General features: G+C 40.5%; 1 protein-coding gene and 1 pseudogene across 4 annotated transcripts in view; one reads left to right on the forward strand and one right to left on the reverse strand.

Annotated features, from left to right (window-relative positions):
• BCAT1 (branched chain amino acid transaminase 1) overlaps positions 1–9,237 on the forward strand; it is a 124,743-nt gene extending 115,506 nt beyond the window's left edge. For all 4 annotated transcript variants that reach the window (XM_019961447.2, XM_019961445.2, XM_019961446.2 and 1 more), the window contains exon 11: positions 1,727–9,237. In XM_019961447.2, the coding sequence (XP_019817006.2) occupies positions 1,727–1,768 (42 nt within the window). In that variant the 3' untranslated portion in view covers positions 1,769–9,237. The remainder of the gene's footprint in view (positions 1–1,726) is intronic.
• Positions 9,238–19,201: 9,964 nt separating this feature from the next.
• Positions 19,202–20,260, reverse strand: LOC109558553 (heterogeneous nuclear ribonucleoprotein A1-like; annotated as a pseudogene).
• Positions 20,261–26,247: the final 5,987 nt, after the last annotated feature.

A 26,247-nucleotide genomic window follows, 5' to 3' on the forward strand; every position in this document is an offset into this window, starting at 1 on the left:
TATTGTATAGGACAGGTAAATGTATGCAGTATTCTGTGATAAACCATAATGGAAAAGAATATGGAAGCATATATATATATAGGTGCTGTACAATGCTTCGGAGAAGGCGATGGCACCCACTCCAGTACTCTTGCCTGGAAAATCCCATGGACGGAGGAGTCTGGTAGGCTGCAGTCCATGGGGTCGCAAAGAGTCGGACACGACTGAGCGACTTCACTTTCACTTTTCACTTTCATGCATTGGAGAAGGAAATGGCAACCCACTCCAGTGTTCTTGCCTGGAGAATCCCAGGGATGGGGGAGCCTGATGGGCTGCCGTCTATGGGGTCGCACAGAGTCGGACACGACTGAAGCGACTTAGCAGCAGCAGCAGCAGCAATACAACGCTTAGTTGTTCAGTCATGTCTGACTCTTTGCAACTCCGTGGACTGTAGCCTGCCAGGCTCCTCTGTCCATGGGATTCTCCAGGCAAGAATACTGGAGTTGGTTGCCATGCCCTCCTCCAGAGGATCTTCACAACCCAAGGATCGAATCAGGTCTCCAGCATCGAAGGCAGATACTTTACCTTCTGAGCCACCTGGGAAGCCCAAGACTACTGGAGTGGGTAGCCTATCCCTTCTCTAGGGGAACTTCCTGACCCAGGAATCAAACCAAGGTCTCCTACATTGCAAGCAGATTCTTTACCACCTAAGCTACCAGGGAAGCCTATATATATATAGGCCCTTCCAATGAATATATATCTATTGTGTGTGTGTATATATATATATATATATGAAGGGCTGAGGCTAAAGCTGAAGCTCCAGTACTTTGGCCTCCTGATGCAAAGAACCAATTCACTGGAAAAGACTGTGAGGAGAAGGGGGCGACAGGAGGAGATGGTCGGATGGCATCACCGTGTCAATGGACGTGAGTTTGAGCCAACTCCAGGAGGTAGTGAAGGACAGGGAAACCTGGAGTGCTGCAGTCAGTGGGGGTCGCAAAGAGTAGAATATGACTTAGCAACTGAACAACAACATGTATATATAGACATGTATGTGTACGTATATATATACACTCATACATGTATATGTATGCATAGCTGAAATTAACATTACATTGTAAATCAACTATACTTCAATAAAAGAAAATTTTAAAAACAGAGTTTGCTAGAGCGTTAGTGTCCTTAAATGAGAAGCTGGACTTAAAAGTTTATTGCTCTTCACACTTGATTTTTTTAAGCCTTAGAACTTTCTGCAAAAGAGACCTTTCGTGGAATCCCAGTATACGAAACAAATAGAAGTAGAACTGCTCTGAAGTTAAATCCAGAGCCACACTTATTTGGCTCATTCCCTGCAGCCTAGATGATTTGTAATGTTCTTTCCAATTCAGGAATTCTAATGTTTTGTATTCATTTCAACTGAAGTTATATTAGTACTAAAGAGGCGAGTCAAGCGAAAACGGGACATGATCTGAGAAACTAAATACAGAATAGCAATGAAAAGGCATATGTAAGGAACCTATACCAGCTCTAAATTTGAGCTCAACAATAATTATACAATCTATGATTCTTCCCAGGTATTTGACTGTTTCTTTATACATAGTCTTATTTTCAATATGAACCTGCTTTTAATGTACAAAACAGAAATGAACCGTTTGTTCAACGTTGGTTATATCATTAAGTTTATTTATAAGCTGTTCCTGTGCTGTTAGCTTTTACACTGAAACCTGTCTTCTTGCTTTTCTTGTAGTACGGAAGAGAAGAGAGCGACTGGACAATCACGGTAGCCTGAATGGACAGGAACGGGACGTGTGCACTTGGGACAGACTGTGCATGTGAATTATGGGAAATGTCTTTGGCTACCTGATTTTAGTTGTGCTGTTGTTCATAATAGCTGCGTTACCAGGGCGATTGTTTCCTCATGCCAGAGAAGACGAATCGCAATCGTCCAATGATCATTTCTAAACTTGCTCCTAGAAGTTTTCCTTACCTTCTCTAGAGAGTTGATTATGGAAGCCATAGAATTGTAGAATTTTCCTCCATAATCTTAGTGCCTCCCTTAGGGCTTCACTCAGATTTTTTAAAAAAAAATGTTTATTCTTTAGCATAAGTTATGTTCTGCTTCTCAACCAATGAGTGTCTTTGTGTTTGAAAGCTGATCTGAGTACATTTCATAGGTACCATTTCCCGGGCCACATCTCCATTCTCAGAAAAGTGTGTTGTTGTTGTTGTTTATAAATCAAGACTTAGAGAAACTGGATTTCTTTCCCTTATATTTCTTTCCAGGTCCCCTAAGTCCTCTTAGGGAGAATCTCTCCTCCTTCCTGATATCACAGTTGGCACCAGGCTCCACTGGTACATCAAGACCACCCCTGCTGTCTCCAGATTGTGCTGTAATTCGTGGGCAGGCTTCACTACAGGACTGAGGGTCTTGTGCCTTATAGATCTTTGCATCCCCCAGCCTGGCCCATAGTAAGGAATGAATGAACATTTAGCTTCTATAGAAGTATACCTTCTTTGTTTCTATATTATGAAACCTCTTTACTAGAATTTGTGATTGATTCTGACTGTCTATATTTACCTCATGTTGTCTTTAATTTCCATGGACTGCCAAGTCATAGAGATACTCTGATTGTAGTTTGTTGGAGGAATGATTTCTTATTTGAAGAGTGTCTGGGAATTAAAGTAATAATTCTAAAAAGATGGTGATATCATATCAACCAAATGGAAATGACATGTTATATGTTATATGTCGAATACATAAATGTTAAAGTGTTAAATACAAAATAAATCATATTTAGTTTTTTGGTAGAAAGCAAAGAGGAATATACTCTGGATTTTATACTCTGGGTTTATAGGTGCTCTTTCCTGTTGAATGGGGATTGGATAAGCACATGGTTAGGGTATAGGGAGAGCGATTATAGATGGTATTTTCCTTGTTTGGGAGCCGTGAGTTAAAATTGTAGTGTCCTGGTTTATCTAGGGGAAAGTCAAATCTTGATAGAAAACATTTACCCTTGGAAGGTCAACTCTCAGACGTTTTATTTTGGTTTCCTTCAGTCCTAATAACTTTCATCTTGCTGATCATATTTCATTCTCTTTTCAGAGCAAGGAAAAAAATTCTAAAAGTTTGACGTGCTGGAAAAATTTCCTTAAGGCATTTAGCAGCACATAGCAAATGGGGCTTTGATTCTTTTCCAAGACTTTTGGCCATAGGGTCTTTTTAGATAGGAATGGTAAAATGAAAATGAGGAAAGTAGAAGATGAAAAGGAATGGTAAAAATATCTTTTTTAGGGGGCTCTTAATTGGCAATCTGAAGTCTTGAGAGAGTCTGTTCTTTTCAGGTCTGACATGCTTTAACTGTCCTGCCTGCACACTGTTCACCAAGTAGCATTCTAAGGGTATGCGTTTGCCTTTGCTAAACCTTGTGACCTCACTTTCAATATTGTAGTCTAGAAGTGACCTAAGGTAATTCTAACCTGTCAAGTAGCACATAATAACCAGACTCAACATTCCTATGAAAAATGGAAGTCATTTGTTTGCCACAAATACATTTTACACTTTGCATCTCTAAATTTAGTATGGCTAGACATGTTCCTTGTAAAAGTTGGAGAACAATATGTCTTGACATTATGTCTGTGTGATTTCTTTCATCAAACCTTAAGAGCATTTTAAGCCCTTAAAAACCAGACTTCGTGAAGACGAAGGATATACATTTAAAGGAACCAAGTCTCCTAAAACAGCGAACACAATCTGCCATTCTCATTTAAGTAATAATAAGACAGGAAATTGACCTTGACACTAACTTGTTAAATAGATTTAAAAGGAACATCTGCACATCTTTTTTCCTTGTGCACTGTTTGTTTAATTGCAGTGGATTAATACAGCAAGAGTGGCACATTATAACTAGGCAATTATCCATTCTTCAAGACTTAGTATCGTAACACTAATTGATCATTTAAGGCGTAAGATAGTCTAGCATTAGGAACATGTGAGGCTAATCTGCTCAAAAAGATCAACAAATTAATATTGTTGCTGATATTTGCATAATTGGCTGCAATTATTTAATGTTTAATTGGGTTGATCAAATGAGATTCAGCAATTCACATGTGCATGATTATAAACAGAACTGGTGGCACTTAAAATGATAATGATTAGCTTATTTTGCATGTTCTCTTCCTTCCATTTTTTTCCCCCCATTTTTACATTTCAGACCGAGTTTGTCAGCCTTTTTCAAAACAAAATCAGTGGAAACCAAGATCTTAAAACAAAGTGTTCAGGCATTAGAAATAACCAGAGCATTTCCTAAAGCTGTTTGCTTTTAGGAATTTCTCTGTTGCAGTCATTTATCAAGGATTCAGCTCACAATACACCAAAAGACGAGTCCATTTCAGGGACAGATACTATGTTTCCCAGAACTTGCAGGAATGAATACGCTCATAATAAAACCTTTTCTTCCAAAAGTACAGCGGAAAAATAAAAGGGAAAAAGGAATAAATGCCTGGGAAACATTGTTCGAGAATCACTTTTTTTTTTTCCTACCTAGTAAACCCCCTTTATTCTTTTCTTAAAAGGTTGTCACTAGGGAGGAAAAAAAGATCTGCAGTAGCTACAAGAAAGTGCAGTGTCACATTGATTATATGACTTGGCAGTGTCAGCCTTCTGAAGATGTGAGAAGCTTATGTTATATACCCTGGATGAGAATTCTTCATCATATCAATTTTGTTGCTTGATACAGTTGTACCCAAACAAGTGGTCTCAGTTCAGTTCAGATCAGTCACTCAGTAGTGTCCGACTCTTTGTGATCCCATGGACTGCAGCACGCCAGGCTTCCCTGTCCATTATCAACTGCCAGAACTTGCTCAAACTCATGTCCATCAAGTCAGTGATGCCATCCAACCATCTCATCCTCTGTCGTCCCCTTCTCCTCCTGCCTTCAATCTTTCCCAGGATCAGGGTCTTTTCCAGTGAGTCAGTTCTTTGCATCAGGTGGCCAAACTATTGGAGTCTGGCTTTCCTCAAATCAGAGCACTTTGGGGCACTTGTTCAGTCTCTCAGTCATGTTCAACTCTCTGTGACCCCAAGGACTGCAGCATGCCAGATTCCTCTGTCTTCTGCTATCTCCCAGAGTTTGCTCCAGTTCATGTCCATTGAATTGGTGATGCTGTCTATCTAACCATGTCATCTTCTGCTGCCCCCTTCTCCTTTTCCCTTCAATTTTTCCCAGCACCAGGGTTTTTTTCCAAGTCAGCTCTTCCCATTGGGTGCCCACTTGAAGGCAATTAATGAATATATCTTGGTCAAAAGAATTGTAGGGACCTTTTATTAAAGCTGCAGTTTCAGCTCTGTTTTAAGGAATTTGTGCTATAAAATCAGTTGCTGCCATGAGCTTATTTATTTTCCCCATTCCCAATCACTGTATTCTTTTTCCTTAAAAAGTCCCTTTTTAAAATTATATGTTCAGTTTACCCTTATGATTGGGAAAAGAATATTTTAAGCAGAAAACAATGTTTGTTTACTTTCAGTGAGTGATAGTTTTTATAATATTGAGAGCAATAAATATTCATGGGGTGCACTAAAGCTTAGACAGGGATTAGAGAAACATTGGGCTTCCCTGATAGCTCAGCTGGTAAAGAATCCATCTGCAATGCACGAGACCCTGGTTCAATTCCTGGGTTGGAAAGATCCCCTGGAGAAGGGATAGGCTACCCACTCCAGTATTCTTGGGCTACCCTGGTGGCTCAGGTGGTAAAGAATCTGCCTGCAATGAGGGAGACCTGGGTTCAGTCCTTGGGTTGGGAAGATCCCCTGGAGGAGAGCATGGCAACTCACTTCATTATTCTTGCCTGGAGAATCCCCATGGACAAAAGAGCCTGGGGCCTATAGTCTATAGGGTCCAAAGAGTCAGACGTGACTGAGTGACTAAGCACAGCACACAGCACAGAGAAACATTATAAGGAGGATCCCTGGTATTCCTGGAATGTGGGTTTCTTCTGTGGCTATGTGAACTAAGTTATAGAGAGTAATCCTGGCAAGTAATTTTAATAGATATAACACCTATCTGGCTTCCCCGGTGGCTCAGCAGTGAAGAATTCTTCCAGTGCAGGAGACGCTGGTTCGATCCTTGAATCGGCAAGATCCTTGACACAGGAGAAGGAAGTGTCAGCCCACTACAGTATTCTTGCCTGGGAAACCCCATGGACAGAGGAGACTGGAGGGCTACAGTCCATGGAGTCACAAAGAATTGGACACGACTTAGTGACTAAACAACGACAATAACACCTATCATTTTGTTTTGCCACAGGTAGAATTTGTTCAGGTGTCTGTTTTCTAAATGCCTCCCCACAAAAGGAGTCACTCTTTCAATAAGCTTAACATATTGACTGATTAAGATCACAAAAGCTTATAGTTAATTTGATGATGAGTTCATTTGATGATTAATGTGCCTAACAACTCACACTAGGGATTAGAAAATAAGTAGTATATAGACATTACCCTCATGGCATTTGTACTCTGCTATTTAAAGTTTTAGGTATAAAAGTAGTAGTTATTAATAATACAGTTAGATAATGAAGCAAAGGCCAGAGCACATCTGTTATCAAGAAATCACAATGAATATTTTCATTTCATTTTTAGAAGAAATATGTCCTATTTTTCCATTCCTTTCTTTCCTCTCATGGGAAACTGCTCAGTAGATTAGTACTTAGGAGTTACCGGTAGAAATTACCTCCTGGTTTACTGCCTACTGAGCTATCCAGGTGGCTCAAGAATCTGCCAAGAGTTTGATCCTTGGGTGGAAGATCCCATGGAGTACGAAATGGCAACCCACTCCAATATTCTTGCCTGGAAAATACCATGGACAGAGAAGCCTGGTGGGCCAGAGTCTGTGGGCTCTCAAAGAGTCGGACGCGACTGAGCACATACACAAATCTGTACACTGCATATTGGTATAATTGTTGTATCAACTTGGTATATTTGTTAACTGCGTTCCTTTGGAACAATGTTAAGCTGTTGTGGTACATCTAACAAAAGAACACTTCAAAGTACAGCATCCTTGCTGATCTTCTTAAACTCAAAGTCAGGTATTATTGAAATAAACAAAATGTTTCTAGAGTGAGTTTTTCTGGAAAATGTCAATTATAAATCAAACTGTTTAGACTTAGCTTGAAAATGATGGATTATAGCTACTCAGAAAATAGCAGGTGGAAAACCTAACAGTTTTTCACAGCTTGAGGTTTTAAAAGAAAGGCCATTTAAAATATTGCAAAGAGATTTTTTTTATTACAAAAAAAAATCATTTCCAGAAAGCTGTTTTAAAAACACAAAGGTAGGGAATTCCCTGGTTTTCCAGTGGTTTGAACTTGGTGCAGGGGCTGGAGTTTGGTCCTTGGTTAGGAAGCTAAGATCCTGAAAGTTGTACAGACAAAAAAAAAAAATAAAAAATGAAAGATAGAATAAAGTGATTTATTTTCCATCTTCAGCATATATGCCAGATATTCATCTGAGGATATGATAATGAAACAATAGAATATAGAAGAGTTTGGAGTAAAAAATCCAGATACATGTAAATATATTTGCTTTAGTGAATGATAAAGGCATGAAGTTCAGTCTTAGCAAATGACTGCTGGATTCAAGTATTGAAGTTTCAGGTAAGTAAGTATATTTTTCATACCACAGTAGGCCCAATTAATAAGGTCTAAAACTTGAGTTACATCATGTTTACCTATGGAATCCACTGTTGGGATGATAAAAATTGTGACCTGTGATATGGGAATGAATTTAAATGTATTTTCACTGACAGATTTCTCCTCAAGCTCACTATTGCAATGGCTAGATTCCTTGTTACCCATCACTGGAGACAATTTTAGTTAGAGATATTAGAGGAAGAACAACTGGTTGTAGAGAAAGAAAGGAAAATCTCAAACTTGGGTCTGTGCTGTCCAAAACAGCTTTTCTTTTCTTGTGCCAGCCATAGGGATCTCCAGCTTTCAATATAGGTGCCAAGTAAGAACATTGCCAGCTAGGAGATAACTAAATATAGTGGTCAGCTTATCAGATACTAGAATTTTACCATGACCTTGAGGTCATGTTACATGGGAATCTGACATTCATGTTCCATGGGAACCACTTCGAATTACTACCAATTTGGTCAAGAGTTCATAATTGCATATCTATAAGGTCTATTATGTCTTTTCTTCAACTGTTTTAAGATTTGTGAATCATCTTGAGACAAATACGTAGCTTGGAGTAAATCACGCCTTCTTTTTCCCCTTGGGAATACTATTTGCCACCATCTCCCCTTTCCTTGTTGAAGGTTAACTGACTTGGAAAATAGTTGAATATTATCATTTTGTTTTTAACTAAACTGTACAACATGCCGTGATGTCCTCAAGCTAATTTCATAGTGGTTGTTAAAGTCATTCTCAGGGTCGAGAAAGGATTGCAAATACCTGCCTCAAATTCTACTTCATTGATAAGTTTTTGAAGAGTGTTAGTATTCTCTCAAGAGTACGGCTGTAAGTAGATTTTGAATGAAGTCTTTAAATAAGCTAGCTAATTTGTATGCATTCATAAATTATGCAGATGGTCTCCTATTGATGAATAAGAATGAATGACCCCACGAATCGCCCAATCAGCCTACACATGGAACCTAACTCCCTATTCTGAAGAATTTGTGCTTGCTTGATGGCTGAGAGAAAATCGGAGTGTGAGGAAGTAGTGTTTTGTTTTTTTGTGTGGACATAGTTTTAAAATCAGCATTTATGGATAGAAATGGGAGGATACCAGCTTCACTATGGAATTTTTAGAACTTATTCTCTTGCATCTAAGTCTGTAAAGAAAAAGCTCCCACCATTGCTTGTCTCAAAATTTTCCAGTTATGAAGTGATTCTTGAAATTCTCTTTAAGAATAATCAAGTAGAAAGAAATACTTTGTAAATAAGGCTTGGCTCTTATGAATCATTATTTAACGGTCATGTTAAAAGGGTTTAAGCTCACTAAAATTGTAATAATGTGGAAGATACGGTGGGTAAAGGAAACTACCTCATTCTTCGAAGGTTTTGTCAAAGCACAGTTAAGCATTCTAAAATGGCTTTGTTACATGTGAACCATCTGGTGTTAAAGAACTATATTTGTAATGTCTAAAGGACTTGGAATAATTGTATTTTGCTGGCAATAGTCACATTCTTTATTGTTTGCAGGTTCCTCATCAAATCTTTAATTATACACTGTTTTTGTCAACAATAAAGCAATTTCAAGGATTCTTCTTTGCGTAGTCTCTTGAAATCGGCATTATTGAATGCACAGAATAATCATGCTTAGTTACCATTTTATGATGTTCCAAGGTTTTTGGTCATGATGTAAACGTAGTATGATGTTTTTAAACCAAAATGACATTGAGAAGGAAGGAATTGAGCACATTCCCCTGGATAGAGTCTAGATTTTCTCATATATTCAAACGTGGATTAAAAAATGCAATGAGCATTTCAGAATTGTCCTTTCCCCTGGGTATGGCTCCATCTTTAGCAAAATTTACCTTTGTTTTTGCATTTTGAACATATGGGGAATGAATTGCTTCTTCCCCTTCACTGTCATAATGAATCTCTCACTGATAAAACACATGCCCTAAAGCGCACAATATAAAGTGGAAGGCATTCAGTTTAAACTTAGAGAATGTCAACAATGTGTCCTTCTTGTCAAGCAATGATGTGTATAATTGCCCTCATATGCACGTATCTTTGAGAGAATAAAGCCAATGCAGTATCTCTGAGGGTCACATATTCATTTTCTTGTGACTCATCCCGACAATTGCAAGTGCAGCAAAACTTAAGGTTTCTCACAGAGTACTGTGAACTGAACTTAAAAGTGTCAAAGTCCTCAGTGACCCTCTTCTCCCAACCCTGTGAACCTGTGAAAATACTGTCCTTTATCACGATCTTTATCAAGAAGTGCAGAGTTTGAAAGGTCCAGCTGAAGGTTATTAGTCAAGTTTTCTGACAGTGTCAGCGCTCAAATCCCACGAGGATGACGAAGATAGACCTGTCATTCCTGAGGGTGATGACATACATTCACGAGCCTATATGATTTATCAGATGCGACAGCAGTCTCCTTCAGGGTACAAAGTGTCTCTTCTACATCGGTTTACTAACAGAAGGAAAAAAAAAATTAGGGGAGAATTTTCAGCCTTTGTAATTATTTTTCTGTTATACTGATTCAGTTTGATCTTAAGCATATTTTTTGAATCAAGAATTGATTCCACAGATAAGACCTTTCATAGTTGCTTGACACCATATCTTCAGATGAAATATTCTATTATAGCCTGACTTTATTTAAAATAGTGACAACTTAGGATCACATTCCTGCAACCAAAAAACCCACAGCCAAGATATAGACTCTTCCATGTATGTTTGTTCTCTAACTGTGTCTGTAGGCAGAAGGGACAGTGTTGATTGAAACCATGGTTCATTGTCTTCAAAGGTCTTCATTCATCACTAAGGATTTTTGAAAAATTTATGAGATTCACTTACAGAAGCACTTTAGAGTTTCAGGATTCAGGTTGATTGTATCCTGAATGCAATATATCTATTTTTAAACAAAACTGGTTAAAAAGAGATTAAGCTGCATTTGTTTTCAAAGATAGTTACAATAATCTATTAAACACTTCTCATCAATATCCTTGATAATGGTACACAGTGGGAGAAGGGGACAGCAGAGGATGAGATGGTTGGATGGCATCACTGATCTGATGGACATAAGTTTGAGCAAGCTCCAGGAGTTGGTGAAGGACAGGGAAGCATGGCGTGCTGCACTCCATGGGATCTCAAAGAATCGGGCACAACTGAGTGACTGAACTGAACTGAACTGATACATTACACACAGGGCTTCCCAGATGGTTCAGTGAGTCTCCAATGCAGGAGTCACTGGTGACGCTGGTTCGATCCCTGGGTCAGGAATATTCCCTGGAGAAGAGAATGTAACCCACTCCAGTATTCTTGTCTGGGAGATCCCACGGACAGAGGAGCCTGGCAGGCTACAGTCCAGGAGGTTGCAAAGAGCTGGACACAACTTAGCGTACATGCATTATGTGTAAGTACCGTATAGGTGGTAGGTATATTGGTTCTGTTTCTCTATAGAACCCTGACTAGTACAATAATAAGCAATATTCTTAACACTCATGGTTCCCTCTTCTAGAGAAGAAAACCATGTACTATTCAGTAAGTCCCCTACATATGAACCTTCAAGTTGCAGTCTTTCACAGATGTGAATGTGCATTCCATCAACATCAGGTCAGGGGTGAGTGAAGTTGCCACTTGCCCTCCATCTCCTATTGCTGATGACCCTTCAGCTCTACCGTCTCCCATCTCCTCTCCCTGCTCCAGTCAGTAACTCTTCTTGCCTGTTCACTTGATGCCAGCCCCTCTAAGCCAGCTGTTGTACTATACTACTCTACCTTTCAAGGTATTGCGCTGTAATGTTAAAAATGTTTTCTTTCTTTTTTGTGTGTTTTTCTTTTATGTATTACTTATGTGAAGAGTATTATAAACCTATTACAGTACAGTACTAGAAAGCCAGTGGTGTTAGTTGGGTACTAGCTAAGAGTCGGACACGACTGAGCAACTTCACTTTCACTTTTCATGCATTGGAGAAGGAAATGGCAACCCACTCCAGTGTTCTTGCCTGGAGAATCCCAGGGACAGAGGAGCCTGGTGGGCTGCCGTCTATGGGGTCACACAGAGTCTGACACGACTGAAGTGACTTAGCAGCAGCAGCAGGCTAACTTTGTTGAACAAATTGAACTTAAAAACGAGCTCTTGGAATGAAACCTGTTTGTATATAGGGGACTTACTGTATTATTTTCTTTTGACTCAAGTATCTAACCTAAGGCATGCTTAGCTTTCAGAAAATTGTTCATTGCATAAAGAACTGGCAATAGTTTTTTAAGAATTTCAGGACTAGTTATGTTATACAACCTAAACTGACTAAATGAAGACAAACATCACCAATGAAATCTCAGGCATCAGTGAGGAAACAATTTTTTTAGTGGTGGGTCATTAAATACCCCATAAAATACTGTTACCTTAGTGTTTTTGACCTGAATCAATGCCCTGAGAATACAGTGTGGCCAAAAGTAGATGGTAAGAACTCCCTTTTGGTATAATTAAGTGATGGGGTTATTTTGTCAGGTAAACAACCACCCTGATGATAAAAATCAGTTTCACAGATTCACTAGGCTATGATGAACATCACAGAGTCACCTGGACCCTGCTGACCTTACACAGCATGACAACCAGCTTCAACCCCATACTTACTGATGCTTCCACTACCACGCTCAATTTAGGAATCATCTTGGTAGTCGTTTGGACTTTTATTTACCAAGACAGGTAGGAATATACCCCATATATTAAAGCTATATTTTGCAAGACAGTCTTTGTAAATTCCTGAGTAAAGAGAATCAGTGATTCTGCTTCTCCAGTAAGATTTGACAAGGCAATCTAAAAGGCAATAAGAAGCTGGATGAGGTTAAGTGACGGGGACAGAGAACTTCTAAAAGAACTCCTCACCAGTTTGGTTTTTCATATAGGAAAAGGTAATTTCATGTTTCCTATGAAAAGAAACAATATTTTTCTTGGCCTGGCTTTTGTCGTAATCGCGAGGTAAATGTTTGCATTTTCTGCAAGAGTTTTCCCCCACCCTAGTTCAATGCAACCTCTCTTTAATGTCAGTAATTCTCCTGACTCAATTCAACAATTATTCTTCTTGCTAGTCACTGATTTTTTTTTAATTTACTTATTTTTTTATTCACTTAGTTTTTATCATTTATTTATTTGGCTGCACCAGGTCTTTAGTTGGGGCATGTAAACTCTTAGTTGCAGCATGTGGGGTCTAGTTCCCTGATCAGGGATGGAACCTGGGTCCCCTGCACTGGGAGCTCGGAGTCTTAGCCACCTGGACCCCAGGGAAGTCCTGTAATTACTGATTTGAATGGCTACTATTCAGTTGAGTATATGAAGGCCACAGACAGCTCTGCTCTCAACCCTCCCCTTTCATGTAGGTGATCATGAGAACTTACTTGTGTCAAAGTTCCCACTCCCACTCGACCAGTAACTCTTCAAAGAATTGCATCTTCCTCATTCTCTTATCTTCCCAGAGCAAAATTCTTTAATCATAAAAGTAGTGGGTCTTAAACATTCTATGTAGTGTTCAGCATCTAGGAGGTATACCATATGTGGCAGCTCCCACTTTTTCTTGAAACACCACTTACCTCCAAGCATTGAAGACGTCTCATCTAATTTTCTGTTCAGTTCAGTCGCTCAGTGGCATCCGACTCTTTGCAACCCCATGGACTGCAGCACGCCACACTTCCCTGTCCATTACCAACTCCCAGGGCTTGCTCAAACTCATGTCCATCGAGTTGGTGATGCCATCCAACCATCTCATCCTCTGTTGCCCCCTTCTCCTCCTGCCTTCAATCTTTCCCAGCAGCAGGGTCTTTTCAAATGTTGGTTCTTCTCATCAAGTGGCCAAAGTACTGGAGCTTCAACTTCAGCAACAGTCCTTCCAATGAATATTCAGCACTGATTTCCTTTAGGATTGACTGGTTTGATCTCCTTGCAGTCCAAGGGACTCTCAAGAGTCTTCTCCAACATCACAGTTCAAAAGCATCAATTAATTTAATTTCATCTAATTCGTGAGTTAATTGGAAACAGGTCTCAAAGTGCATTTAACATCTGAAATTCAGGGGCATGAAATTAGCTTTGCTGTCCTAATCCTAGCATCTGGTGTCTCTTGGATGACCCCCTGGATCCAACTGTGCTTTTTCCCTAACCCTCAACATGCACGTCCACTCTTCCCGATTGACTGGATTTCTACACTGGTACAGTTCTTTGTGGGAGTCATTGTGCTCACAGCCACAGCCCATCTGACTGAGGTTCAGCCACCTTCTTAAGCCTGTACATTGTCTCTTCCAATCGAGACATAGATGGATCCATTTTCCATCCAGATTGATACCTTTGGAACAAAATCACTGCCTCTTGCTCCATTATGATTGTTGCTGGACCCCCTCAACCAGACTGTAATCATTCATTCTGAAAACGACGTTGATGAGATCTGAGTTTGCCATAACCCATGGACAAGATAATTCCAAATAAGCCTTACTTCCCCATCAGGTGGCATCTTGCCTGGCACTGCTTTTGTCTACCAGCTTGCTCTTGATCTCAACTCACAAAAGTTTCTTCTTGGCCCAAAGAGACATGAGCCTTTAGCACTGAAACTCACCCTAGTTTCCAGTTGTTTGGATTAATTTATTATTTTCAGGGAGTGTCTTTTAAAATCTAAAACAGTAACTGCTGGATGAGTTTAGAGCTTATGTAAAACCTAGGCCAGCACCGTGGGCATCTCCTAGGCACTTGCTAGAAATGCAGAATCTGGGACTTTCCTGGTAGTCCAGTGGTAAGACGCCACACTTCCACTGCAGTGGGCACGGGTTCATCCCTAGTTGGTGAACTAAGATCCCACATATGACTCATAGTGTGGCCAAAAAAAGAAAGAAAGCAGAATCTCAGGCCCATCCCCTTGAAATGCAGAATCTCAGATCTTGTTGCTGTTGTTCAGTCGCTCAGTCGTGTCCAGCTCTTTGTGACCCCATGGACTGCAGCATGCCAGGTTTCCCTGTCCTTTGCTGTCTCCTGGAGTTTGCTCAAACTCATGTTCATTGAGTCAGTGATGTCATCCAACCATCTCATTCTCTGTCTACTGAATCAGAATCTGCATTTTAACCTGATAATTCATTTGCTTGTTCACGTTTGAAAGTGGTGATCAAAACATTTCTCAGTAAACATCAAATAGAGGTGCATACTACTGAGAAACTACTGTGGGGTTAGAAAAAGATTTCGTTTGTTTAGGTTATTTTTTAAAATATTTGCTGTTGGTTTTATATAGATATTCTTTATTTTGTTTATATTGTATCTCTTTCTTCCCTCTGATATTATTATTTGTTTGTTGGCCATATCACACCACTTGTGGGATCTTAGTTTCCCCACCAGGGATTGAACCTAAGCCCTCAGCAGTTAAAGCCCAGAGTCCTAACCACCGGACCATCAGGGAGTTTCCGGAGAAAGATTCATGTGAAAGGCATGATCAGTTATATCAACAAAGGCGTTTGTTCTGGAGTTGAAGTGATTTTGTATCACTGTGCTCCAGCTAGTCTTGAGTCTGCTTGAAACCCAACACGTGCAGGTTTGATTGTGAAATTGATGCACTTCCTGAGTTGTTCATTCCTTCTAAGTTTTCTCCTGGCACTTCCTTTCTGTCTCAGCCTCATGAAAGAAAGTTATCATGGTGGTCTCCATAAAAATTACCACACAGGAAACAAAAGGAGACTTAATTACTGGATTCCCACACACTATTTATTCTTTATATTAGAGCCATCAGAGAGCCTCTGGGCTTATATGCACAATTAAAGAGATAAACAAGATAAACAAGATTCTCAGCCAAGTTGCAGCTGTTCTGAAGTTTCTTGTAACACTAACCTGATTAAGTTCTTCCTTTTATATCAAAGTAAGTTCTCTGCCAGTGACAGTTGGTTGTCTGATAACCTGAGGAACTCGAGTATTCTTGGGGGGCAGTGGAGATGCAGTGCTGACCCCAAGTGATCCCAATGAGTTTTCCTTCCCCAGTTCTGAGGGTGGTAGGTTTTCAGAACCAGAGACTAGGGTGCTGGGAGGCAAAGTCAGTTGGGTTGGGCTCCTACCAGAAACGTGTTCCTTGCTCTACTGTGCATGTGTTAGTCACTCAGTCATGTCCCACTCTTTGCGACCTCATAGACTGTAGCCTGCCAGGCTTTTCTGTCGATGGGATTATCCAGGCAAGAATACTGGAGTGGGTTGCCATTGCCTTCTCCAGGGGATCTTCCCGACCCAGGGATTGAACCTGGGTCTCCCTCACGGCAGGCAGATTCTTTACCATGTGAGCCACCTGGGAAACCCTACTGTGGACCAAAAGGGTCCATTGTCATCCTTGTTTAAAATACTTTCTCTAGTTTGCCATTAAATAACAAACCTACTTCTAACTTCCAGACAGTAGTTGTGTCACTAAAATGAAATTTGGTGTCAACAGTGATTAAAAAGGAAATCCCAGGCAGTTGTAGTGCAATTCTTGGACAATAGCCTGAAGTCAGGAGTTCTTGGCTTGAAGCTCTGACCCCCTGTTTCCTCCACTAGCTCCGCCAACTGGTCCCATGACTGTGAACAGACTAACTGCTCTAAAAAGAAGGGCTTTCTTTAGTCAATTGTTTAAATCTCTTCTCTAAGTTTCTTCAAGTCTGAGAAATCTCTCATTAGTAGACTCAGTCTTTCCCATAGCCCTTTCCATCTGTCCCCTCTCCTTTAATTTTTCTACTTTAAGAGCTAACTTGCTTAAAGATTACTCTTAGGACACAGTCAGGAGGCAATCATCTGGACTTCCCTGATGGTCCTGTGGTTAAGACTCCACCTGCCAATGCAGGGGACATGGGTTTGATCCCTGGTCTGGGAAGATTCCACCTGCTGTAGGTAAACTAAGCCTGTCTGTGTGACACAGCTACTGAAGCTCACATATCCTAGAGCCCATACTCTGCAACAAGAGAAGACACTACAATGGGAAGCCCACACAAGGCAACGAGAGAAAGTGTTAGGCATAGCAATGAAGAGCCAGTGTAGCCAAAAATAAAATAATGATAATAAATAAATAAAAACTTTTAAAAAGAGAAAGCAATTATCTACTTTTAAAAAGAGAAATATTAAGAAATATATACAAAAATCCAAAACATTATAAAGATTAATACCTTTATCATCTATGTACTTATCTCACAATATTAATAAATAAAATGTTGCCATGAAATTTTAGTCCTTGAGAATTCCCTGGTAGGTCAGTGGTTAAAACTCCATGCCTCCAATGCAGGGGATGTAGATTTGATCTCTGGTTGGGGAGCTAAGATGCCACATGCCCTAAAAAAAAAGTTTAGTTCTCTTGATATCCTAATATCCTCTCATCTATTGCCATTCCTTCTCTACACCTAGGAAGTAACCTCTCTCCAAAATAGTCTTTTAGTCTTTAATGTAAATTTAAGTCATAGTGGTATATGCAAGGGATTTAAGCCTTATATTTCTAATAATAAATAGATTACAAATATGTTTAGCAGAATGTTGGGCAGATGGAACAAGATGCTAGGAGCAGAATATCCATCCCCATGGAAAGAGCTGGCTCTAGAATCATAATAAATTTACATTGTGACCTATGTGTGTCAACAAAAGGACTTTCCTTATTGCTGGTACTTTACATACCTGCTGCTGCTGCTGCTGCTAAGTCGCTTCAGTTGTGTCCGACTCTGTGCGACCCCATAGACGGCAGCCCATCAGGCTCCCCCATCCCTGGGATTCTCCAGGCAAGAACACTGGAGTGGGGTGCCATTGCCTTCTCTGACTTTACATACCTAGAGCTCTCTAAATAGTACTAATTCTAACTTTTCTATTCCATTTTGTAATCACTTCCCTTCTTGTTCATTAGCTTTCTCTTTGGAAAATGAATATGGAAGAATATGCGAACAGTATATCAGAGAGACAATGACTACTTAAAGTTCCATTGGTTCAACAATGAACTTGTTTAATTTAGAACAAATATCAGTAATTATGTCAGTCTGAGCTGACAGTCACCTATAACAATGCTTGGAGTTACTAAACTTTTGCTTTGCCCACAATGTTTCCAAGATAATCTTTGCCTTTTCCTTGCCAACCATCTTCCAGCCAAACTGGTCACCTTTAAGGATTCTCAAAAATATTCAAATCTCTCTCTCTCTCCTTCCTCTTCTCAGATGATGACCTTGTCTAGAGCAGCTCCTCACTCCTCTTACCTCATCTCAGCTCTCTCTTAGTTTTACTCTAAGCATGCATCACAACTACAATTTTACTGTCTCCTCCTTTAAATTATAAGCACTATGTGGGCAGACACATTTTCTGTCTTCTTTATCAACTGCTTACCATAGTTTTTAGCAATAGGAGGGATTCAATTGTGTTTCAAAAGGAAAAATGTAAGAAAGAAGAAACAAAGAAACAAAGAAAGAAAGGAGGAAGGGAGAAAGAGAAGGAAGGAGAAAAGGAAGTAAGGGGACAGAGAGCAGAGAGAGAGGAGAGAAAGGAAAGAAGGCAGAGAGTTCTCACTTTTTTTTTCAGTTCAGTTCAGTTCAGTCCCTCGGTCGTCTCTGACTCTTTGCGACCCCATGAATCACAGCACGCCAGGCCTCCCTGTCCATCACCAACTCCCGGAGTTCACCCAGACTCACGTCCATTGAGTCAGTGATGCCATCCAGTCATCTCATCCTCTGTCATCCCCTTCTCCTCCTGCCCCCAATCCCTCCCAGCATCAGAGTCTTTTCCAATGAGTCAACTCTTCACATGAGGTGGCCAAAGTACTGGAGTTTCAGCTTTCACATCATTCCTTCCAAAGAAATCCCAGGGCTGATCTCCTTCAGAATGGACTGGTTGCATCTCCTTGGAGTCCAAGGGACTCTCAAGAGTCTTCTCCAACACCACAGTTCAAAAGCATCAATTCTTCGGCGCTCAGAGGGTATTAAATCTTTTATTGATTACCCATGATAATGGATGATACAGAAGCTTAATTCCCATCTATAACTTTATCTGGTACCATAATTCAATTTAGATATATTGCATACATATCTACTGAATTTAGATATATTGCCAACAATCATTAATGACCAAACAAAAAAAACAGAAACTCCATGACTTTTCATGGGTGACCCTTCTAACAATGAACTCCAGGTCACAACACATAACTGTCAGTTCAACTACACCAAGGTTCTGAAGACAGCAGCTTCTCCATCAAAGCAGGTTGTAAATAAGTTTCAAATGGAAACTGGCATTACTCTGAAGGAATTCTAACTTCACATTGCGGGTAATTTACCAAAATGGCCTCAGAGTAGACTAACTTTACACAACACATTGAAAAAAATACACATTGATTCAGATTATTAGATTTAGCAATCAACAGCATGGGTGCAAAAAAAAAAAAAAAAGCCCTGCATTGAAACCCTTTGTTGGAATGCTTTACACTTTCCACAGAACAGAAACTAAAATAAGCTGTTATACAATTAGTCACAAGTATAGTCCTCAAGTTTTTAGCTCATACACATGAGTATTGTCTAAAACATGTCTTCTTTGTAGCAGCTAGGCCCTGTCACCACTCTGCGTGGCTGAGTTCACAAATCTGTTGTAATCTGTAGCTTCCCTGTCCTTTGTCTGACTTTCCTCTCCTGCTAAGCTTTGTTTCCTGGCAGTAATTAAAACCTCTGCCACTGCCATGGCTACTGCTGCTGCTGGAACCACCATGGCCATCTTGGTTTCAAGATGTGGCAGAGTACTGGCCTCAACCACCACAAGGGCCTGAACTTCGTCCTCCGAAGTTTCCTCCTGTCATGGGTCCAAAATTTGAAGACTGACAGTTGTAATTGCCAAAATCGTTGATTCTGCCACCTCGAACGCTGCTTCCATCATCACCAAATCCATTATAGCTGTCCCCACTGCCACCACATCCATCATCATCACGGCTGCCACCAAAGCCGCCTTCACCACTGAAGTTTCCGCCATGACCAAAGTTGTCATTCCCACTGAAACCACCTTGACAACCACCACCAAAGTTTCCAGAATCTCTTTCACCTCTTTGGCTGGATGAAACACTAGCCATCTCTTGCTTGGATGGGGCTTTCCTTACTTCACAGTTGTGGCCATTCACAGGGTGGAGTTTCTGAATGACAGTCTTGTCTATGGCGTCACGGTATCAAAGGTCGCAAAAACAAGGCCTCTCTTTTTGCCACTGTCTCAATCAGTCATGATTTCAAACACTTCAGTTTCCCCATACGGTTCAAAATAATCTCTCAGGTAATGTTCTTCAGTGTCTTCTTTAGTGCCACCCATAAAAATCTTTTTTTCACAGTTAAGTGGGCACCAGGTCTTTGAGAATCTTCTCTTGAGACGGCCGTTGGGCTCCACAACCCTTCCATCACCTTGCGTGGCCTCGCCTTCATGACCGCATCCACCTTCCCCACCGTGGTACACGTGACAAGCCCGAAGCTTCTGGAGTGCTTGGTGTTTGAAGCCCTCATCACCACACAGTCTGTGAGCATTCCCCATTGCTCAAAATGGCTCCTCAGGCTCTCATCGGTTGTTTCAAAGCTCAGATGTCTGACGGAGAGTTTTGTAGCTGTTGGAGTTCTTTGGGAAACTCTGACTTTGACATGACAGCAGTGGAGGTGGGGAGACTTCAGCAATGCTTCTCACTTTTTAAATATATGAATCTTATGCCTTTTCTTTTAAGTAATTCATGGAAATATCCCTTATCTGTGGTTTCAAGTCATTGCCACAATGATTTCTATTGCACGGTAAATTGGGAATTTCATTACATTATTGGTTTGAAAGAGAATCTTGACATTTTCAAGTCCTTTAAAAAAACTTAAATCACCTGCACTAGCAGCATCTTTGGAAAGCTATTGTAGATTTTTAAAAAAAAAAATCTTTTAACTTTGAGATAATTACAGATTCACATGCAGTTGTAAGAAATAACTCCCAGGAACCCTGTATATCCTTTGCACAGTTGCCCCCAGTAGCAACATCTTGCATTACTATAGTGCATGCGTGCTTAGTCACTTCAGTCGTGTCTGACTCTTTGCGACCCTATTAGCCCACCAGGCTCCTCTGTCCAAAGGATTGTCTACGCAAGAATGCTGGAGTGGGTTGCCATGCCCTCCTCCAGGGGATCTTCCCCACCCAAGATCAAACCCACATCTCTTTACATCTCCTTCTTTGACAGGAGGGATCTTTACTCCTAGCACCACCTGGAAAGCCCAGTACTATAGTACAACATCACCACCAGGAAAGCTATTGTTTTTAACAAAGTGACAAGTTCACCCCGTGCCTCCCACACCGCGACTTCCAATTCTTTGTTCATTCTCCATATCTCACAAAAGGGCTGGAGATAGTTTATCTAAAGGACAAATATAATACCATTGTTTTACAATTAATTACAATGGAGGAAACAAGGTTAAAAGCAGATAAGAAAATAGGTTAACTCTTGGGGCTAATTCAAAGCTTATAACCTAGTTCTCTGCAGAGTCCACAGATTCTAATTAATTTCCAACTGGAAACATGCCAACTCGTCAATGGAAGACAGCTTTTCTTAGTTCCTAAAACAATAGAAAGTTCTCATAAGGGACAACTAAGTATGCTTATAAGAGATACAGTTTTTATCAACTTCCTTGAATTATAGCAAATGTGACAACAAGTTGGGGACCACAAAGCTAACTTATTAGTTAAATAGCTTTCTCTCACAAGACACTAGATCTTATCATAAACCTTCAGGGTACACTTTCATAGAGTCACACACTCAATGCTAAATTCTCAAACCACAGTGTATCATTAAACTCCTGAGTCAGTCACAGGGAATAGGCAGCATGGTAATAATTACTCACAAATATTCTGATTTTCCTCCTTCTGGGTCCTTGTTAAGATTGCAATTTCCTGTCCCCTTAAAGTTAAGTATGGCTGGTGACTTGACTTCAGCCCATAAAATATGAGTGGAAGTGATATGTGCCACTTCCAAGTAGAAGGATTTAATTGGTGGTACCAACTGCACATTTCTTTCTCCTGCTTCAGAGGTGGTAAATAAGTATTAGTTGCTCAATTGTGCCCGACTCTTCAAGACCCCATGAACTGCAGCCCACCAGGCTCCTCTGTCCATGGGATTTTCCAGGCAAGGATACTGGAGTGGGTTGCCATTTCCTTCTCCAGGGGGTCTTCCCAACCCAGGGATTGAACCCGGGTCTCCTGCACTGCAAGCAGATTCTTTACTGACTGAGCTACAAGGGAAGCCTCAGAGATGGTGGGATCATGAATTAGCATGAAGTCTCTATCATCCTGGGACCCGGGAGACTAAATGAAGTGGAGACTCTGCTGACCCATGCTGGACACATTTCATGAAGAAAAATAAACCTGGATGGAGTCATGGAGATTTGAGGGTTGTTCATTATCATAGGTTATTGGAGAAGGAAATGGCAACCCACTCCAGTGTTCTTGCCTGGAGAATCCCAGGGACGGGAGAGCCTGGTGGGCTACCGTCTGTGGGGTCGTGCAGAGTTGGACACGACTGAAGTGACTTAGCAGCAGCAGCAGCAGCATTATCATAGGTTAACTTGATAGCCATCCTGGTTGTTATAGGAAATAGAAGTCACTTAAAATATATTTATTTGATTGTTCTCTCAAGTCAGGTTCCTTTTCTTGAGGTTAACTATGCCCATTTCCTTCCATGGATGAGTGAGGAAAAGGCTGATTGCAATATTAAATGGATCTCTCTGCCAATTTAGCTGTAAGTATGATCTGCTTCTCATTTGCTCTGAAAACAATCTGTCCATAACACTCTACATAAAAATGACTCTAACAACATACTGAAACTTCAGGAACATCTCATGACTAGTCCCCTGCTACTGCTAAGTCGTTTCAGTCGTGTCTGACTCTGTGCAACCTCATAGACCGCAGCCTACCAGGCTCCCCCATCCCTGGGATTCTCCAGGCAAGAACACTGGAGTGGGTTGCCATTTCCTTCTCCAATGCATGAAAGTAAAAAGTGAAAGTGAAGTCGCTCAGTCGTGTCCAACTCCTAGCGACCCCATGGACTGCAGCCTACCAGGCTCCTCCGTCCATGGGATTTGCCAGGCAAGACTACTGGAGTGGGGTGCCATTGCCTTCTCTGGACTAGTCCCCTAAGAACTAGTAAAGGAGAAGAATTGATCGTTAAAACCTGAACCTAGAGGGTCAAATGACAAAGTGAGATGGGAGAGGACTTCCCCGGTGGTCAAGAGATTCAGACTCTAAGCTCCCAATGCAGGCGGCCCAGGTTCAATACCTGGTCAGGGAGCTAGATCCCACATGTCACAACAAAAAATCCTGCATGCTGCAATGAAGATGGAAGATTACCGCATGCCGCAATTAAAAGCCAGTACAGCCAAATAAACAAATATTTTTTACGGACTTCCATGGTGATCCAGTGGTTAAGACTCTGAGTTTCCAATGTAGGGAGTGTGGGTTTGATCCCTGGTCAGGGAACTAAGATCCGACATGTCATATGGTGCAGCCAAAAATTTTTAAAAATTGAAAAAAAAATACTTTTAAAAAAGTGAGATGGGACGAAGTTGGCTGTTTGTTTTTGATACCTTTGTTATCTGCCATTGCTGTGACTGCTTCCTGCCCTTCATCCTTACAGGCTATGCTCACTCTTTGCTGATGAAAGGAAGAGGGAAGGGGTACTCACACAAAGCATTTTTAATAACTTGTTAATTGGATGAAATGGCAATTAAGGTGCCTAAGGGCTCTACGCATATTCATAGATTGTCTTCAAAGGGTACAATTACCAAAGCCAATGAAAAAGATTATGAATTAATATTGGATTGTGATTTGGGGGTGGAGGAGGGTGAGGTATGTTCAGTTATCTTCCTCCAAATAGCTGCTAAGATTAATCTGTGTCTCAGGTTTTATATGATAATGCGTAGAGGTACAGTTTGCCTGGAGCACAGCGTGTTTGTCAAAGGAACAAATTCCGCAGTGGGTAGTCATTGGCCATCCTCCTGATTGGTGGATGTACAATATTCTAGAGGTACAAAGTGGATTCCCCACTCAATATAAAAGCTTATATAATATTTTCCATGATATCCATGTCTAGTATTATTTCCATCAAAAATAAGTATTTCTTCTTGTGGTAAAGATTAAATATAATATCCCCTTTGTGAATTTCCACAGAAACATAAAAACAGTATTTTTGAGAATAGGAGCAGCATTTTCTTTTGTAGCTGCCAATAAGTGTATGGAAAAGAGATTTTTGGCATACCATGTTGAAGTCCTTTCTCTGCCTTGAAGAACATCTTGACAGTTAAGATTGAATGTTCAAGTGACAATGCAGTAAGCATAAGTTCAGATTCCACGGGGCTCAGGAATGGATGGGAATTACAGACACTTTACTCTGCCTGCCCTCCTTCTGCTCAGCCACTGAGGTCCATGCAGGGAGAGATGTGGAAGGGGAAAAAAGCTGCACAGATCCCCAGCCACCCTCTAAGTGCCTGAGTTTTTGTCACTCGTTTCCTGCCACTTCAGATAATCCAAGAGAGCTCACGAAATATAAATGCTCAGTGACCACAGTTTGGAGATTTCCAAAGATAAAAGCATTTTCAGTTACTTTGTGATTAGGTCCATCTGAAAGAGCCATTGACTCTTTAAAAACTTTTTAAAAATTAATAGATTATTATTTTTAAATTTTTAATTAAATAGTTGATTTGCAATCTTGTGTTAGTTTCAGGTGTACAGCAAAGTGATTAAGTTATATATATATATATATTTCTTTCTTTCTTTCTTAGATTCTTTTCCATCACGGCTTATTACAGATATTGAGTATGGTTCCCTAGACTATACAGTAGGTCCTTGTTGGCTATCTACTCTATGTTTAGTAGTGTGTATAATTTAATCCCAGACTCCTAATTTATTCCTCCTTCCCTTTCCCTTCTGGTAACCATAAGATGCTGGATAGCATCACTGATGCAATGGACATGAACTTGGGCAAACTTCAAGAGATGGTGAGGGACAGAGAGTCCTGGTGTGCTTCAGTCAATGGGGTCCCTGAATCGGACACAACTGGGTGACTGAACAGCAGCAACCATAAGTTTGTTTTCTGTTTCTGAGTCTATTACTATTTTGTAAATTAATAGAGTATTTTTAGAATTAGTTTATAGAAAAATTGTTTTTAGGTTTACAGAAAAATTGAGCAAAGGTACAGAGTTCCCATTCACTTCCTTCCCTCTTTAATAACATATTGCAATAGTGTGGTATATTTTTCACAATTGATGAACCAATATTGATACATTATTATTTACTAAAGCCCATGCTTCACTTAGGGTTCACTTTTTCTATTCCACAGTTTTATGGGTTTTGACAGATGCATAAATTCTTACACTTACCATTAGGGTAACAGATAGAATAATTTTCACTGTCCTAAAAATCCTCTGCAAGAGACATTGACTTTTTTTTTTTCTATAGGTAAGAAATGGATTTATTTAGGTCAGAGAGAAGCACACTCTACAGACACAGTGTGGGCCATCACAGAGAGCGAGTGCAACTGACATTGACTTTTATAGCTATTTCAGAAGCATGTTCCTGGCCTCATGCCCTCTGAACACGGTCTGGTTCTACAGGGCTGAACATTGTGACCGAAAGGGGCTCTGTAGTAACGAGAGATATGTGGCCTGGTGGTAAAGTGAATTGGCCCGGCTTTGCCACTGCCACATTACTTAGACTCTCTTATCTGTAAAACATGGCTAAGTAAAAAGTGAAAGTGTTAGTCGCTCAGTCCTGTCCGACTCTTTGTGACCCCGTGGACTGTAGCCTGCCAGGTTTCTCTGTCCAGGGAATTGTCCAGGAAAGAATATTGGAGTGGGGAACCATTTCCTTCTTCAGGGAATCTTCCCAACCCAGGGATCAAACTCTGGTCTCCTGCATTGCAGGCAGATGCTTTACCATCCAAGCCACTAGGTCAGCCCAGTGCGGTCCTTATTCCATGAGTAATAGACAAGATTATACACATAAAGAAGTTAGAACAGTGCCAGGCAGATAGCAAGTACTCCATTTATTACAGGTAAAATTATTATTCAAAAATGAACACAAGTGTAGAACTAAACACATGCACACAAATATGCATACAAATTAGGAAAATCTGAATAAGTTCAGTGGGTTGTAGTGATGTCAGTATCCTGGGTGGGACAGAATCCTATGGTATTGTAAAATATTACTTATCACTGGGGAGAATGGGCAAAGTTTATCTCTATTGTTTCTTAGAAGTGGCACGTGAATCTCCAATGGTCTCAATAATAAAAATTTCAATTATTCAAGGACTTCCCTGATGGTCCAGTGGTTAGAAATTCACCTGCCAATGCAGAAGACATGGGTTCAATCCCTGGTCTGGGAAGATCCCACATGTCATAGGGGAACTAAGCCTGTGCACTCCAACTACTGAAAGCCATGCTCCCTAGAACCTACACTCTGCAACAAGAGAAGCCCCTGCAGTGAGAAACCTGTGCACCACAATAGAGAGTAACCCCCACTCACTGAAACTAGAGAAAAGCCAACACGCTGTAATGAAGACCCAGTGAAGCCAAAAATAACACATAAATTTAAAAAAAGAGAAAGAAAAAC

This window comes from Bos indicus, chromosome 5, assembly GCF_029378745.1.
Source record: "Bos indicus isolate NIAB-ARS_2022 breed Sahiwal x Tharparkar chromosome 5, NIAB-ARS_B.indTharparkar_mat_pri_1.0, whole genome shotgun sequence".
Taxonomy (NCBI): domain Eukaryota; kingdom Metazoa; phylum Chordata; class Mammalia; order Artiodactyla; family Bovidae; genus Bos; species Bos indicus.